Raw genomic sequence first — 18,138 nt, forward strand, 5'->3', positions numbered from 1 at the left:
GACTGGGCTCTGAATCTGGATAGGTCATTACTTAAAGTGATGGATGTGTGTGTGTGTGTGTGTGTGTGTGTGTATACTGTATATATATATATATATATAAATAAAACCAATTTTTTTGGTTTGTTTAGGTGTGCGAGCGATGTCTGTACAGAAAGTAGCCAGCATCATTATCAAATTTTGTGTCATAGCGTGAGTGTGTCACAGACATTTCTTAATGAATGTAACAGTAGGCAGCATCATCAACAACATTTATGTCATTTTGTGAGCGTGTCACAGGTGTTCCTCACTAAATGTAACAGTAGGCAGCGAATACGACAGGCAGAATTAAAAGCTGACAAAACATTGGAGCAGAGTGAGGAAAAGCACGGAGTTGACCACAAACTTCATTCGCAGGTAATGGTAGCATATAGCATGTGTTGGGCCACCCTTTGCAGGTATAACAGCTTTGACTCTTCTGGGAAAACTCTCCACAGAGTTTAGGGGTGTTTTTGTTTGGGTATTTTATACCTTCTATAGTTCTATAATAATATACTTTCATAATTCTGTTAAAATACTTCTCTGTATAGATACTAGAGAGTATGTTGGATACTTCTCTACACACAGAATTATACAAGTATATAATTATAGAACTATGGCTGGCTCCATGAAAAAAAAAAAACTGTTAATGCATGAAGCTTCCACCATTTACATACTGTATGAAGACATTCTGGAGGTGCAGTAAGGGAGATGGTTTGGGTTGCCTTTCCACATAGACCTGGCAACCCTCATCGAAAACAAAAGCACGCGGGTGGTTGCGTCAAGAGGGTGTCATAACATGCTGTGAGACTTAAGAAAAAAAGGTTTTAGATTGAAGTACACTCATAGTAAATCGTACTGATGCAATAGTTTTCTATTCCGATGCCAAATATTTGGTTCTGTACCAGGTAATGGGTGTAATAGTGACGTTCAGTGCAGCTAAACGTACCAACGTATGAACGTATTAGATGCACTGGTTCGTTGAAGCTTGTGTGACTATGACCCGCACGGGAGTGATGCTGTACATGATTACTGCTCATCATTATTCACTGCCTGCAGGATGAGTTTAGCACTCACGTACCCGCTGTTTTTGCGACTCCTGTTGGTTATACGGAGAGTCGCAGCCTTCCTTCATCTCTAACAACAGACTTTTTGTTGTCTGCTGCCAGAAACCGGCATTGTTTTGTTCAAAAATATTACTTCAAAAACAGAAGCCTGGATACAAACGCTTCGCACTGCAGGTACCTAATAAACGAAAAGTGTAAAGATTAATATTTTATAGAGATTTCATGCTTTTTTTCGTTATAAATTAACGTGACAGCTAAGTCAACCTAGCTAGCTTGGCATTTCACACCCTGCTAGCTAGGTTGGTTAGCTGTGCTAGCGTCTGTAGGCCGCAACCTGGCGCCGAGCTAATGGAGGGGAATTGAGCGTTCAGTGATACCTAGCTAATTCAGGGTTTTTTTGTTGTTGTTGCTTCATTCAGTATTATACTGTAATTTTTACGCTTTCGTGTAAGAATTTGTACAACGCATTGAAAATGTTCGCTTATTAATGCAGCACTTCCTGAATGATTAGCGAGCCGACTTGTAACTGCACGACTTGCACGTTATGCATTACTTCTGTCTCTCTCTTTTTTTTGTTGTTGCTTTCTAATTGGGTTAGCTTGTCAGCAAAAGGTCTGCACAAACGGAGATCAGACCCTGAGGGGTTCCGTTAACTCAAGTACAGTAATAAAGATGTATTTCAGAGTTTACACAAGAATATACTTACATTTGTACACGTTTTATTGTCAAACAATAACATTGTCTGTGGCTTTGCATGAATACAATGTTTAATCTGACTGCTGAAAACTCTCATTTAAGCATGTGGCATAAGCAAACGTTATGTCTAATCATTATATTCTAAACATATTAATATATTGTCTGTAATAAAACATCTGTTTGTGGAAGTTTGTCCATGCTCACCAAGCTCCCACCACTCTTCCCACAGGGATGTCGAAGTTAAAGCTGATATCTGTGACTGACACCCAGTTCCCCGTATCACTGCTGGAGGCCATCAGTGAGCAGCGAAACAACGGATTATTCTGCGACGTGACCATAATCGTACAAGACCGCAAGTTCAGGGCACACAAGACGATGCTGTCTGCATCTAGCACTTACTTTCGGCAGCTTTTTTCAGTCGCGGGACAAGTAATCGAGCTGAATTTTATCAAGGCAGACATATTTGAAGAAATCCTGAATTATATATACACCTCAAAAATCCACCGGATTCGCTCCGACAAGCTTGAAGATCTTATCAGCGCAGGCCAGATCCTGGGAGTCAAGTTTATTGCCAATCTTGCGACCCCTCTTTCACAAGTCAAGGGGCTGCCTGGTTTGTCAAAAGATGGAGAAACCGGTAACGTTCACACCAACGAGAAAAATGAAGCCGGAGAGGATTATCTGCCCATTATTACAGAGTCATTTTCTTTATCCGCTGAGGAATTCAAAATGGTAAGTGGCAGTGTTGACAGAGATGATCCAGACAACGACGATGTTCTTTTTGTCTCAGAGTTGGAAGTGCCGAAAGCTCTAAAGATGAAGCAGTCTCGTGTTTTAGCTCTGGATGTGAACGAAGGACCAGAGTCTAAAAGACTAAAAGGCACAAATGAGGAAGAGCTAAATCCTGCAAAGGCAAAAACCCAACTTGCGGACAACAAATTTCCTCCAGTAGGTGAAGTGCAAGAGAAATTCCTAGACAATCCACAAGCCCATACCGTCCCTCCAGCTGTCCCCATGTCCCCAAACACCAGTGATGCTGGTATGGTCTCTGATGAAAGATCCTCCACACAGACTGCACCCTCTACCCCTGTTCATGTAAACAGCCTAACCCCTGACTCTCTAAACACCACTCAACCCCTGGAACCCAGTGAAGTGCTTGGAGTTCAGAAGAAGAAGATTTTATTGGAGCAGTCACCAGATCAACCAGGCAAAATCAGACTGTCAGATGTGAGGTCAGCCTTTAGTCCTAATAATGGAACTGGGCTAGATGCTGCTTTGACTAAGAAGACTATTACCTTAGACAAAGCTTCAGAAATTGATTCGCTGTCATCAGGATGCAAGGTTTATGCCAACATAGGGGAGAACACCTATGATATTGTTCCAGTCAAAGAGTACTCAGGTGAAGGAGAATCTCGAACAGCCCCTGGACGAAAATTGCAGTCCCCTGTGCATGGTGCAAGCAATCCGACTGCTGGCTCATCACGAGGTAAGAAAAAAGGTAAATCAGAGCAGGAGGATCATTATGAACTTATTATGGATGGGAAGACATTTTTTGTGTGTGTTGTGTGCAAGCGTCCCTATGTGTGCCTGACAAGCCTAAGGCGACACTTTAACACGCACTCATGGGAGAGAAAGTACCCATGTCGTTACTGTGACAAGGTATTTGCCCTGGCTGAATACAGAACCAAACATGAAATCACTCACACTGGTGAAAGAAGATATCAGTGTTTAATGTGTAACGAAATGTTCCTTAACTACCAATTGTTGTCATCACACTGCAAGCAAATGCACAACCAAGACCCTTCAGGCAGGAAGGAGAAAGACGACACGGACAATAACCTGTACCGCTTACTTCCATGCAAAACACTGCAGTTCAAGCCGTACTCTTTTGTCTCAGGTGAGTCCGGTGGGATTCCAATTATTAACGAAAACGGGATTGTGCAGAATGTAGATTCTGCCAGGCCACACTTTCCAAACCAGGAACTTCCATCCAGCCAGAGCAAAATGTTGAACTGGGATGATATCTTCATCGAGCCCGATTCGCACAATCGACCAGAGGCTCATGCACAACCAGAACCCCCTCCTCAACCCACAAACCAAATGAATGTAGAGAACACAACAGAGTTTGAATTTGTTATACCAGAAACATACTGAGCGGACATGTTCACAATTCTGAATGCTATGGTGCCTTTTAATGTTACAGGTTTCAAAGAAATATGTTCTTAATTTCAGTCAACTGGAAAAGTTAAGTTAACTGAAAACCTTAAATATGTTTTGTCAAATGTGCTTGAAATTTTTTAGTAGCTCTTAATTACTTTTGTCTGATGCTTGTCTAAATCTTGGCAGTGTTTCTCATACAACTAATTTCTTTAAACTTTTGCCTTATAAAGGTACACTTGATGAAAGCATAAACGAAAACGGTAGTTTCAAGACAGTGGTAAGTGAGGGATGCTGTTTTTCCTGAGATTGTGGATTACTTTATTCCAAACCATGTGAATCAGCCATGTTTTCTGTAGTATGTCAGAACTAAATGATGTCAAGGAAACAATCAAAGCACTTCATATTGTATCTTTAATTTGTGAAAGTGCCGAATTGCTGGAAAAAGATGATATATAGTATGGTAATGAAAAGAGAAAGGAATACAGATGTTCACTTTAGTTCCAATTTGTATGATGGCATAGTTAGCATTGTAAGTTTCATTTACACATTAAACATGTTCAACAGTTTTGCAGTATTGCTAGCTTCGAGGAACTTTGGTTTAGATTGAGTAACTTGATGAGTCTGAGAGAACACCATTTATACAAAGACTAAAAATGACCATGTAATACAAAGCCACCACAGAAAACATGGACAAATGGGCAAAATGTTCATTGTTACACTTCAGTACTAGGGATATTTAAGCATTCTGTGAATGAAATTGTTGTAATGTTTCAGGACTTTCATGATAATCGTCTAAACGGATTATAAAACAATAATACATTTGTTCCATTGTGGAGACCATTTTATTTTGTATTATTCTCTAGGTTTTCTTGTCTAGCATAAAGCAGCCACTTTTGTATTTATGATTTGAGTGCAGAGGAGGTTGGAAGACATTTGTGAATGTTAGTAATGTGTCCATTATTTAGCAGATTGCACTTGTATAATTGTACATTTATATTTATATGCTGGCCATATAAGGCTTATTGTGGTCATTCCTACCAAGAGTGTAAACATGAATTATTGTGAATTAATGAAGTAAAATTGGTGAGCCTCTATTTAGCAGCCCATTATCTAAAGTGTAACTGGAGGAGTAATGAATAACTTTCTGCTGTTTTTTTCCTCATGTTTTTTTCTGTATTCCCTTCTTACATATACTGTACATGTATGTATTCCGCTGTACTCTAGATAGTAGGTAATGGTTTGGAAGGTTAGGATGATCATATGACTCAATATTGCTGCAGTCAGAAAGTGAGTGCGCTTAACATTTGTTAAGCTTGCGTGTTAACAAATATTTGTACTACTAAAGACCATTTAACTGTTTCTATTTTTAACCGTATTTATTAGGTCTTAGTACTGTACAACGTAAAATAAAACTTGAGTACTTATTTTTCTTGGTTGTCAATTACATGAACATTATTCTACAGCATTCTTTTCTTCATGGTGGCGTCTAGCTGAGCTACTAGGTTTACTAATATAGCTAATCTGATGACTGAGTATACAGAAGGTCGTGGTCCACATTCTCTGTTTTTGTTTTAAACCACCAAATCCAAGTCTGCAGTACAACCATAGGATTTACACACACAAAATATATTTTAAACAGACACAGAACTGTATGTGAACTGCATGTGATTCCTGTTCATTTTTTTCTGCCATTTACAGATTTGTACATTTGCTTAAAATAAAAAAATAAATAAAAAGTACATATAAAGCTACAGACTCATCACTAACCACAGTGAATAGAAACCTTTTAAGATATGAGTAAATGTATACTAAGAATAGGCAGTATGATCTGTTCCTGTACCTCAAACATGTAATTCTAGGTCATACATAAACAGCTTAAGTATACAGATTATTTGGTGTTTATATTTTCTTACTGCAGTAACAACTTTTTTTAACTAGTTGGTTTTCCCATGGAAAGTGTATCTCATGTTCCTACATAACATTATGAAATATTTGGTGTCATCTCCTTTCTACGAGTAATGAAAAATCATATTTACAAACCTGAGACATCAGGATCTATCTGCATGTTCTAGTTACATTTTTTTACCCTCTGTGTTGTCACTGTATTAGGATTATTCACAAAGCAGGTAAAAGATATTTACACTACAGGTAATTGAACATAATATATGATTTGATAACTGTATATCATCAAATCAATTTAAAATTAATGTTATCTGTAGCTTTGTGAGGCGGTAAATAAATTGACCATGTTTTATGTGTTGCATCCTGCTTTGACAGAATATTTGAAGTATGCTTAGGGCTCCACAAGCTTATTACTAGCTGCCCAAATTGACACGGAAAGATTAAGTAGCTTGACCTTTTAGTTATATTCAGGTACAATAAAGTGCAAATGAACAAGACAAATACACACAAGACTCCTTGTTCCTCTTTGGCTGAGGTGACACAAAACTGAACAGCACACACTGTTCCACTTTGGAAACGTTCACTTAATACAGTGAGGGAGACGCATTGGTTGTCAGTCACTGTGTCCCATCAGCTCACAGACAAGACTCATGACAGGAGCATAATTACACTTTTAAGGCATATCTGTGAACAGTCTTGATGGTAGTTATAGCATGAGGTGAGGCTGCCTAGGTTACCTAAACTAGACAACTGCAGAGATCTCACTATGTAGAACTGTAGAACTGCTCTGTAGAGATGGACATCCTGGATTTTTACTGCAGTTGTGACCTGCTTCCATTCAGCAACTGTCACATCATGGCAGGACAACCTGTGCAGTGACTCCCACAGCAGCAGAAACTGTTTTTTCAAAGTATGTATACACTTCACCCATTAACACCTATGGCATAATGTCAGTGGTACCATGATTCTCTGCAGTGTCCCTTATGGACTGTATGGTGGGGGTTTATCATCAGGTGGGTAATAAGGAGGAGAATAGCGTGGTGGGATCATCGTGGGCCACATGTGACTAGCTCCAGACTGCGAGTCATCAGATAGGCCAGAAGAGTCAGGGAACATGTTGGTGACCTGAAATAACAAAGATTATTAATATACTTTATTTGTTGGTATGCAATGTTTCAGTATAGAATCTAAATTTTAAACATCTAAATACGAGTCTACAGAACTAAAATAGTGCCTTACCGGCCTTTAAGTACAATATTTTTATCCGCTGTGTACATAAATACGGATGGCACCAGAATAAAACTAACTTGAAGTAATATTTTCACTGGTAAAACAATATATCAGGACTGCACCACATCCAGACATTCAAGAAGTTTCCACAACAGTTTAATAACCAAAGTAAAAGAATGGTACTTATCAGGGTGGCGTTTGACAGGGGCAGCTCAGTGGCTAAGCCATTGGACTACGGTTCGGAAGATCCCAGGTTCAAACCCCACAACCACCAAGTTGCCACTGTTGGGCCCTTGAGCAAGGCCCTTAACCCTCAACTGCTCAGATGTGTAATGAGATAATAAAAATGTAAGTCGCTCTGGATAAGAGCGTCTGCCAAATGCCTAAATGTAAATGTAAATGACAACAAGCAACAGGGATGACTGCAGTCTTAAGAAGAATGTCAAGCAAAACCAATTCAAAAACTTGGGAGAGCTTCACAAGTAGCGGAGTCAGGTTGAAGTCAGTTCATCAAGAGCCACCATGCACAGGCATCTTCAGAATATGGGTGGGCTACAGCTGTTGCATTCCTAGTATCAAGCCACTCCTGAACCAGACACAATTTCAGAAGCATCTTACCTAGGCTAAGGAGAAAAAGAACTGGACCATTACTCAGTGGTCCAAAGTCCTCTTTCTAGATGAAAGTAAATTTTGCAATTTATTTGGAAATCAAGATCCCAGAGACTGGAGGAGGAGTGGTGAGGCACAGAATCCAAGTGGCTTGAAGTCCAGCATGAAGTTCCCGCAATCTGTGATTTGGGGAGCTATGTCATCTGGTGGTATTGATGAAACCGGTGTTATCAAGTCCAAGTCAACACAGATGAGAAACACCTGACTCAACAATACAAATTAGCTGAAGGCTGCTATCAAAGCAACCTAGTCTTCAATAGCGCCTCTGCAGTATCACAGGATGCTCGCCTCCATGCCATACTGCATTGATGCAGTAATTCATGCTAAAGGAGCCCCAAACAAGTATTTAATTCATAAATTAACATATTCTTCTGAATTTCTGTAAATCATTTTTATTTGATTTTAGAAAAATATTCAAATAATTTGAGACACTGGATTTTTTATTTTCATGAGATATTAGCTGTAATTAAAAAAGGCATGAAATATTTTACTGTGTATAATGAACAGACATAAACTAGCTCTTAATACACCAGTTTTGTTTTGTTTTGTTCCCCAGAACTTTGCAAATTGACGTATTAGATATGTGAACTGGAACTGACCAATTTTCTTTTCTTTTTTTTTTTTTGGCTACCTTTCCTTTACTTTCAAACCCAAATGAGAAAACTGGCTGATAGTGGTTGACATGATAATCAAAGTACAGTACCGTAATTATAGGTAATTTTAAATAAAATGTAATCCACCAACTAAAAATATACTGATAAATAGCAGTTAACCATAAAACATTATATTTTTGAGGAAAAAAAAACACATGAGCTTGACACCTTCAGGAAGCTACCATATGAGTGAAAAAGTACACTCTTTTATGCCCTGGTCGTTCTGTCAATGAAGGTTTTTTTTTAAAGGAGTAACCTTGCCAAGCTACATTAAGTGTACGCTAATGTAAAAAAAAATGTTACGCAAACTGGCTAGTGTTATCTGCCTTAATTTGTAAAATTTTTTTATTTACCTTGGATTTACAGGTATAATATCAGTACAATCAGCTACCTTAAACAAAAACTGAATAGCATAGTCTTTTGAGGGTCTGTTGGAACAGTTACAACAAAACAGCTTCAGGTGCATGTTGCAGGTCTTAAATGTCATGTCCAAAAATGTAAATTCTCTTTAACCAGGCCTATTTGATTATTGAAGATATCAATTTTAACCACAATATTGACAAGGGCACCATTTCTGAAAATAAATGACATTAAAAGGTAAGCTTGGCTTGTCACTAACACAGGAATAGTCAGGATTAAAACTTCAGCCAGCCACTAGATGGCAGATAGTAGTTGTTTGTAGGCTACTGTAAGTACTTCTTCTAAGCAAACTTGCTCAACATTGCGGCAACCTTCAAATGGTGCAAAGGAAAAGCTGGTTACCTGGAGGTCGTAGGCAGTATAAGGTGGCAGGCAGGGGGCAGTATTGTAGAAGGAGTTGGGGGTGGTTGGGGCACGAGTCTCGGGGGCTGCTGGGGTGGTCAAAGAATCTGGTTCACATGTATCAGGGGCAGTAGTTGGCATCTATAAACACACATATATGTTAGGTACAATTTGTGCAGGAAATTTGTATAAGAAGTTTTAATCAGTATCTGGAAGAATCTACTACAATTCTTCTCTGACTCTGTTTTAGTGTATGCAAAACTCAGCAGCCCCATTATGTATTTTGTGTGATAAGTAGTCTGGTACATAATATATTGCTTTCTTTACTGACATACAAACATTCTTTAAGTAACATTTCATCTTTCGTGGGAAAAAGTTTTTTGTACTGACACAATAATGCAGAAGTCATAAAATAAACATAGTTAACAATATTTTTACCAAAAATAAAACGCACAAATCTAAATGTCTGCAAGGAACACTGTACTGTATAGAAAGTATACTATAAAAAAGTAAAAATGACTGCAATGGACTGAAACAATGACACTGTTTTTCCTTTATCAGGTCTTTCCTTGGGAACAACAGGCTACTTGGGTTATATTATCAGTTTATTGTATCAGTTTACAGCCAGTGTCCATTTCTATGCTGTCTTCTGGGAAATCCTTTTAATGAGCTGATTCCTTGACCCAACAAAGACAGTAAAAACAGTCTAATTGTACAACATCTGAAATGAGTCTGTCATTATCATCAGTGACGCAATACCCAGAAACACCATTAGCCACATGCTCATTAAACAAATGTGTTCCAGGCATGGTTGGGGAGACATTTTTGCCAGATGACATCAGGCTTTATAATACTTCTACAGAATATCTATCACAATAAACAGTGATCCACGTATCACACACCAGCAAGGTTTTTCACATCAATTAAAGAAAGTCACAGCTCATACATTATGGATGCTAACTCACTGTCCACTTCATTTTTCATACTTTACACCTGCATGGACAAATGGGCAAATGTTATTTGCCTTTCCTTAATTGTTGACACAATGTTAAAGGAAAACAATTTAACAGGATATCTTTGCATGCTGTAGTATTTCAATTTTTCTAGATCTACATGAGCATGCTCCAGTGCACACAGCAAGGCATTCATATTGATATGGTTTACCAAGGTTGTAGTGGAAGACCTCAAAACTCACGCCTGTCAAACTCATGCCCACTGAATACCTTTGGGATGAACTAGAATGCTGACTGTCTATTAGGCACTCTGTCCTAGCATAAGTTCCCGAATAACACTAATGTTCTGGTGGCTAAATGGACAATCCCCACATTTCAAAATCTATTCAAAAGACTTCCAATAAAATTTTTTGGGAGGTTTTTGGAATGACAAAAAGTAAGCAATTCTGTCATCAGTTGTTTAAAAGAAAATATGTTATGTGTTATGTCAAGTGTACACAACCTTTGTCTACACAAAAGTGTATTTATGCAAAATCAGTTTGAAAAGTCTTCAGACTCCTCCACTTTTTACACTCCTTATTGTGCTACAGATTCAAGGAATAATGAATTATATGTTCCCAGTTAATTAGATAAATTATTCAACTGAATCTACTTTTTCTAATTTACTAACCATTGATCAGCCACAATACTAACACCACCACCAGGGGAATATTGTTGATTATCAATTATATATCAGTAAACAGGTGACATGATCATGATCACATAAGGCACATTTATGCCTGTAGAGAGCAAAGGCTAGCCCATCACATCTGAACCCACAGAAAAACCAATGTAGCACAGATTTACTGCTGGCTATAATAGGAAGGTATCAGAACACCCAGTGCATCACAGTCTGCCGTGTATAGGGCTTAGTAGGCAAAGTTTGTTGACTCAAGGGTGTTGATTCAGCCTCTTAATTCTCTAGATCTTAATTTGTCCTAGCAGTATTGGACTTTTGGGTTTTTACTACTCTGGCTGATAAGTGTACACACTGTGTTTTGGAGTTGAGAGGACAGAAACAGGCAAAAGCCTGAAATACTGAAAAATGTTTAATTTCATTTTAATCACTGAGTAATGGAAACTTGAAATACACTAGTGGAAAAAATAAAGCAAGCCCCAAACCCGAACAGTCAAACTATCTAACAAGGTCTCCTTTCCATCCAGCTATATACACAGTAGACGCAAACAAACACTGGTTCCTACACACTAAACCATGATGGCATACTATAAACAACTTTGCAATAAATTAACAAACAAACAATGAAATATAAAAAAAATTAAAATCCCTAATTTATCTTTGTATCTGCAAAGTATTCAGGCCAAGGCTTTGTAGAAGCAAGTTTAACAGCAATTGCAATCTTTGCACACCTGGATTTGGGAAGCTTCTTGCATTCTTTATACAACATCATCTAAAGATCCAACAGATGGAAGGGGGCATCTGTGAACTGGCATCTTCAGATCTTTGCTCAGATGTTCTATGAGGTTTGAGTCTGGGCTTTGGCTGGGCCACTCAAGGAGACTTGTCCTGAGGCCAGTCCAGCATTGTTTTGACTGTGTGCTTCAGGTCACTATGGTGCTGCAGGGACACTGCTGAGCAGATTTGCTTCAAGGATATCTGTATTTGGATGTATTCATACTTATATTTGAAGAGACAAGCAGCATGAACCAGAGAACCACATACACATGTGTACCTTTCTAAATCATGTCAGTAAGTCAAAGTTAAATTTGAAATCAAAGTTGAAACTAACTGAATTTCTCAGAGCTATATTACTTCTTATAAATCCTAGAAATACACTGCACAGCCAAAAAAAAGTCACACACTCCAATATTTCCATTGGACCATCTTTTGCGTTGACTACAGTTGTGGCTTATCGTTTTGATAAGGTTATGCAATGTCACAACATTTATTTCAACTCCTGCACATTGCAAAGATGATCAATGGTCTGGTGGCCAATCTATGTGTGAAAATAATATCTTCTCACAATCTGAGCCCAATGAATCCTGGCATTGTCATCTTGGAATATGCTAATGCCATTAGGGAATTGAAAAAAATCCATTGATGGAAAAACCTGGCTGACCTAATTTTTTGGGCACATAACATTACTGAACCTAAACTTGACCAACAGTAACGACCTGACATCATAAAACAGGCTTGTATGGTAGACATTAGACATAAGGGGGGCATCTGCTTTTCTTCTTACCTTGATGCACCAATCACTCCGGAACAGGGTAAAACTGGGCTCAATATATCACATGACTTTTTCCTAGCAAATTAAAATCATTTTTATCCCTGCTTAGCCTCACTAATAACGCTAATAACATAAGAAACGTTCTAACTTCCACTGCAGGAATTATTCAATGCAAGGCTCTTTACTATTTTATTTGTTAAATCCAGGTGGTGACTTTTTTTATCTAAGGGTCAGTTTGGCGTGCCTTTAGTAAACGGTCTGTATACTTATCCAATTTTAGATTTAGCTTTTTATGAATTTTAAACAAACCGACATTTCACTCCATTGTTATGGATTATTCCGCTTAGGCAAACAGCCAAGGTTAATATTTAACAAATTTTGAGCATCCTTAATACAATAAAATGCTTAAAAAGAAGGAAGGGGTCAGAACACTTTCCAAAGTATTTTTCCTCTCCTCAATTAAAATGTGTTTTTATACATTTTTAGATCAAACTAAATAACAACTGTTCTTTGCCCAGCATCCATCACAACCCTGACCAGGACACAGCAGTTAATGAAGAGGAATGAATGCATGAATTAATTATTCATGGTTTTTGACCCCTGTGTGTGGACCCCTTCACAAGGACACACATTTAAAGCATAATGAAAATTGATAGTTATAACAACATTCAAATTCTACCATGTCCTTGAAGGTTCCAAGCACTGCTGCTGTGATGATGCCCAGGAAGATGGCAATGATGTTCAGAATGGTCGCAGTCCACAACAGGTGGTAAAGGTACACAACGTCTTGGCAACTCTGTACTTCAGTGTACTCATGGTAGCCTCCTCTGGGGTCGACATGGCTATTCAGAGAAGTGAAGAGTAGAGCATTTTTACCAAAAAGATTCATGAAATGAGTTTGTATCAACAAGATTCATGATATATAGCAACAGAAAAAAAGACCCTCATGCAAGAAGGACAACCAAATAGAAAATCTGCCAGTGCACATCACTCTTAAGAAGAGCATCACATAAATAATAATAATAATAATAATAATAATAATAATCATCATCATCATCATCATCTATTCAACCCCCAAATTTGGCCTAGTATCTGTTTAAGATTTTATTAAGACCACAGATGTGTCACACTTTCATTAAAATACGGTGCAACTGATTGTGGAGTTGAAGATAGCTCATTTCAGTGTTCCTATATATTTCCAATGATGCAACCCCTACACAGCCACACTGATCACTTCAACCACAACAAATCACGGCTTGTCAATGTTGTCGAAGGGGCTAAAAAAAAAAACAACCTACTTCCAAACCATGGACGATTTCCTAATTTTTTTCAAAACATCTTTACTCTGAAGTCCCAAAAGAGGATGTTCTCTGAAACATAAATAAACACAGGCGGTCTTTTCCAACAGAGCTTGAGGCAAAATAAAGCACGCTTTGTGAAATCAAATAGAAAATGTAACATAATCAAAATGAAAGATAGGTGTCTTAAAAGCTGCCTTAAGGGAAGGGGATACGTTGAGAGTGCAAGGGTCTTGTACATACTTTCCACAGTTGTAGAGGTCACAGCAGTAGCATGTCTTACTTTTCACACGCAGGTTACATGACACACGTGAGGCTGTTTGGCAGTGAACCTAAAAGGAAAAAGAAATTTGAAAATGCGAATGTTGCATCTGTATCTAAATGCAAGCAGTAAGAACTACACGTGCATGCAATTACTTAGGATATTATGCCCTAAAAATTTATTAGGGTTATTAGTTATTAATACCACTTATTTTCAGACAGAGTACGAGTACAAGCACTTCCATTTAAATTCATGCCAATACTAAGTACCAATACCAGTAACTGGCGCTGTCCCGAGCACAATGGAAACAGAATGTTTTAGAATGCCCCACAACCGAAGCATATCATAAATATACCTGCTTTATAAGTGTGTGAACCCTGAAACCACATGTTATGGTAGCAAATCCTTCTGATGTGCTTTTTCACACACTTAATCTGTTTAATCATGTTTAGTTTGTAAGAAAAAAAGAAAATAACTAAGCTTAATGGAAATTAAACAATCAAGCTAAATGGAAAAGCCATATATTTTGACGTATTTGAAAATTATAATGAACAAGAAATGCATTCTATTCTCTTCTTTCTATTTGTGAGCTCTTTAGGGTCCTTCAGCAACCGCTCGAAAACAGCATCATGTTATTGCTATTGAAGTAACAGCAAACTTTTGAAGGCAAGGGTAAATTTTTAGGAAAATGACAGGCTTGGCAGCACTGATTTTATCACGAGTGGCATGATAGCAGTTTAAATTAATGCAGGCATGCATATTGGATTAGGCGCCAAGCCTTCCTTGAACCTGTACAGGATAAGCAGTCTAGAAAAAGTATGAATGAAGTAGATGGCCACAGTATCAGACCAATACCCCATACTGGTATCAGTATCGGGACTTTCTTGTTCGTTATAAGATAAAGAATGAACTTACATCCAAATCAAAGGCTGTCACACTGGAGTAGTATTCACATCGACCAGCATAAACAGGTCGGAGGTCCTGTGAGACAACAGTACTGTGAGACAACTGTACACTTAAAAAAAAAAAGGAAACATAATAATGTACTACACAGCCCAAAAGGTTTTTCTTTTCAGTTTAAGAATATCAGAAATATAAGAACTCACTATGTGTCTTGCAGCAAAAATGCCATCTACTATAGCACAACAGAACGAAGCCACCACACCAAAGCTGATGAAGACGATGGAAGCTACCAGCTGCAACACAAACAGGAACTTACTGTGTATCTGTGGACAGTCTTACCATTTACTCTTACCATCCATCCATCCATATATCCATGCTTTCATTCAAGCCAACACTGCTGAGTAATAACTGACTGCAATGACCTATGACTTCCACACTAGTAGTCATTGCTATCATGAAGCCGCAGTGCTGAGGGGCCCAACTTCTGGCACTCAAGTCTTATACTGTAGCACTCTTATGGCACTCATTTTTATGATCAATCTACCCAAATATCCACCTTTGATGCATTTCAGTGTTGTTACATTGCAAAATCATAGTGTAAGTCAACATTGATGATCCCGGTTACATCAAACTATGGTTTCTGTTACAAAGGAGTAATAATTATACTGGCTTCTGTATATTTTAATATAACTAATAAGGCTTAATTGGTATTACTTGTTGTATCTTCTACCTTGGGCTATCGGTCATTACGTGTAAGGACCATTGTAGAAGATATGATGAGTGTAAATTCGTTCCCTTCTCTAGTGCCCCTAGTTGGCTCTGTGCCCAGCTTCCCTTGAATGAGCTCTCATCTCCCTCCTCAGAAACAGAAATGGAGGATTCAATTTCACGTCATCCCATTCTTTCTGCAGTTCACACAGCACTGCTGGATGGGAGGGACCAGAACACTTCCACTGACATACCACATTCTACAACTGGCAGCTCCGTGGAGGTGTAAACATTGCATTGGAAAGCACTCTTGACTTTAACTGCTTTATAGCTGCATAAATAGAATTGTTTGTGAGAACCTACTAATAGGGATACTATTAGTAGGTTCTCACAAACAATTCTATTTATGCAGCTATGTCCGTATGTCGTGTCATGCCGATTTACTACTTTTGCCTGACAGTGCATGATTTCCTATTTCTTCTGCTGTGCAGTTTTCCCCATACATTCCTGCCTGAACTCCCATCCTGCTCCTCTTACACAGAGCTATTTATGGGTGCATCTTACCAGAGTCCCTGGAACATATTTGTAATGTTCAAACTGTTGAACTAAAGGGTCCTCTGTTATAACAGCACAAATAAAAACACAAGCACATCATTAAAAAAAACTCTTCATTATGTTTCTTTACCCCATGAAGGAGTAATGCTGTGTCATTATCACTATGCAATATAATTTTTATGCTGCAAATTAAAAAAAAAAACAAACAGAAGAATTCATATAAAGAAAGAATGTAATGGAAAATATCTTACCATTTGCCTCTTATTCTCTATTAAATGAGCGCCAATGATTCCGAGAAAGGAGCCGAAACCAAGCTAAAAATAACAGGATAGATGCTGTTACTGGTTTTATCACTTGAGATGTTATTAGCTTTATGTAACCTTACTCATTCATATCTCACACAATGTCTATTCGCTTTTTTCCACTTTGTTGTCTTTTCAGCTTTTTGGAATTTTTGAAGTGCCTTTACATTCCAGTGATAACTATTAAATGCTTAAGTATCTCATTACATACTGATCTGTACTTAAAGAAAATGAATGTAGTTATTTCACCTCACCAAATGTGCATAGTCAGTTTATTTTAATGGCTTTCCTTTCTAAGATATGCACAACAGAATATTTAAGGCTATTCTTCCTAAAACAATTACAAAAATGTTAGGTATTATTCATGTTAAAATGATAATTACAACGTTAAATACATAGAAGCATGACTACATACAATGACTCCAGGATAGTAGCCTCCGACTGTGATGTTCTGTGTCCTTGTGGTGGCAGCCAAACCAAAGACTAGAATAAGTATAGACACTACAAACAACATTGCTGTCATGGTGATGGACTTTCTCTTCCTCCTCTTGAAAGAGCCTATAAAGATAATAAGTAGGTCAATGGCATGAAAATATGACAGCGTATCTGAGGGTACATGCTGGATAAACTTTATCAGATAGGGTTTTTTAAGAGTCTGGAACTGAACTCAATGCGATCATTTATAGACATCTGTAAAATGCTTCAGTGCTGTTTCATTGTCTTAAATGCCAGTATTGTAATCCACCATGCTGATAACTAAAAGCCATATTGATCTTGGAAGCCATTTTGTTTGCATGCTTATCAATTATAAATGACATAATGAATTATGACTTTTTATTTTATTGTTTACAAGATTAGAAAAATGTAAACAAAGCATCCGGGGCTTTAAGCATGATCTTCCAGGTTACTGACCTCAGACTTGCTAATCTAGAGCTCAATGTATTCAACACCTTGACTCTTCTCTTTTCTGATTAAGCTGTTGTAAATGTGAAGTGTAGAGTTGAAACGCACAGAGACAAAAAAGGATTTCATTTGTCAGCAATTTGGCGACCATTAACATCCACTGCCACACCTACTGTACAAGGTTAGAATTTCCACATCATGCACAAAAAAGAGCACTAGAAGACAGTATAATATATTTTTCCTTATCCCCCGTTACTGTAAGGCCTCTAAGGTAAATTATAAAGATCCATGGGAAAATATTATTCCTGTACCTTAAACCAAAGAGTGTACGATTTACAAGCGAGGTCATCGGTAACACTGATATTAATTCATACACGTTAAAGGTGTAAAGAACATTTCTTCGACCAAAAGAAACGAAAAATAACGTTATATTCGCACAAAAGCCAAGCCGTACAGCTGAACGGCATTGACCTTGCACGTACCCATAGCATCGGACATGGGGATCCCAGCAGCTTGCGCATTCACTCCCGCTGGCATTTTTGGAGGATCTTTAGCATGAACTGCAGTTATGTTTCAATATTAAGAATGAAACCCCTTAGTGAGACAGTTGTTTTTTCGCTCGAACGTAACGAATGGGAAGCCTTCGCTTGCCGCGGCATTCTCTGACAGCAAGCGCGACGCCTGAGCTGTCACATTACAGCAGCCCGTGGAGCTCAGCCGTCCTCACTCACTGCCGTCCTCGTGTTTTGATCCAAAAACGCAGCCTCTGCGCATGCGCTGTGTGCGCCCTCCACACGCGCGAGGTTTTCTCCGACAGAAATATCACGACCGATCCATATGGGTAGAGAATTATTTTCCCACAGAAAAGTGGC

At 38.2% G+C, this 18,138-nt stretch overlaps 2 protein-coding genes across 5 annotated transcripts; one reads left to right on the forward strand and one right to left on the reverse strand.

Annotated features, from left to right (window-relative positions):
* Window positions 1-258: 258 nt before the first annotated feature.
* Window positions 259-5,362, forward strand: zbtb33 (zinc finger and BTB domain containing 33). 2 transcript variants are annotated; one of them, XM_053506199.1, is made up of 2 exons: window positions 259-393; window positions 2,008-5,362. In XM_053506199.1, the coding sequence occupies exon 2, from the start codon at window positions 2,010-2,012 to the stop codon at window positions 3,930-3,932; it is 1,923 nt and encodes a 640-aa protein (XP_053362174.1). In that variant the 5' UTR covers window positions 259-393; window positions 2,008-2,009; the 3' UTR covers window positions 3,933-5,362. The 2 variants fall into 2 exon arrangements, with proteins under 2 accessions (XP_053362174.1, XP_053362173.1); XM_053506198.1 differs by lacking the exon at window positions 259-393 and adding an exon at window positions 1,120-1,256.
* Window positions 5,363-5,445: 83 nt separating this feature from the next.
* tmem255a (transmembrane protein 255A) lies at window positions 5,446-17,996 on the reverse strand. Of its 3 annotated transcripts, XM_053506200.1 has the most exons (10): window positions 17,749-17,996; window positions 16,779-16,921; window positions 16,313-16,375; window positions 15,002-15,091; window positions 14,811-14,876; window positions 13,877-13,965; window positions 13,634-13,705; window positions 13,015-13,177; window positions 9,155-9,295; window positions 5,446-6,965 (listed from the first exon to the last, which is right to left on the reverse strand). In XM_053506200.1, exons 1-10 carry the CDS (start codon window positions 17,801-17,803, stop codon window positions 6,822-6,824), a joined length of 1,026 nt encoding a protein of 341 aa, XP_053362175.1. In that variant the 5' UTR covers window positions 17,804-17,996; the 3' UTR covers window positions 5,446-6,821. The 3 variants fall into 3 exon arrangements, with proteins under 3 accessions (XP_053362175.1, XP_053362176.1, XP_053362177.1); XM_053506201.1 differs by lacking the exon at window positions 13,634-13,705; XM_053506202.1 differs by lacking the exons at window positions 5,446-6,965; window positions 9,155-9,295 and adding an exon at window positions 11,529-11,761.
* Between the last annotated feature and the right edge of the window lie 142 nt (window positions 17,997-18,138).

This window comes from Clarias gariepinus, chromosome 10 (assembly GCF_024256425.1).
Source record: "Clarias gariepinus isolate MV-2021 ecotype Netherlands chromosome 10, CGAR_prim_01v2, whole genome shotgun sequence".
NCBI classification, from domain to species: Eukaryota; Metazoa; Chordata; class Actinopteri; order Siluriformes; family Clariidae; genus Clarias; species Clarias gariepinus.

Coding starts and splice junctions, on each gene's coding strand:
- zbtb33 (XM_053506199.1), top strand. CDS start 2,010: ATGTCGAAGTTAAAGCTGATATCTGTGACTGACACCCAGTTCCCCGTA.
- tmem255a (XM_053506200.1), bottom strand. CDS start 17,803: ATGCCAGCGGGAGTGAATGCGCAAGCTGCTGGGATCCCCATGTCCGAT. Junction 16,376..16,778: donor GCTACTATCCTGGAGTCATT/GTATGTAGTCAT, acceptor TGTTATTTTTAG/CTTGGTTTCGGCTCCTTTCT. Junction 15,092..16,312: donor TAGAGAATAAGAGGCAAATG/GTAAGATATTTT, acceptor TTTGTGTTGCAG/CTGGTAGCTTCCATCGTCTT.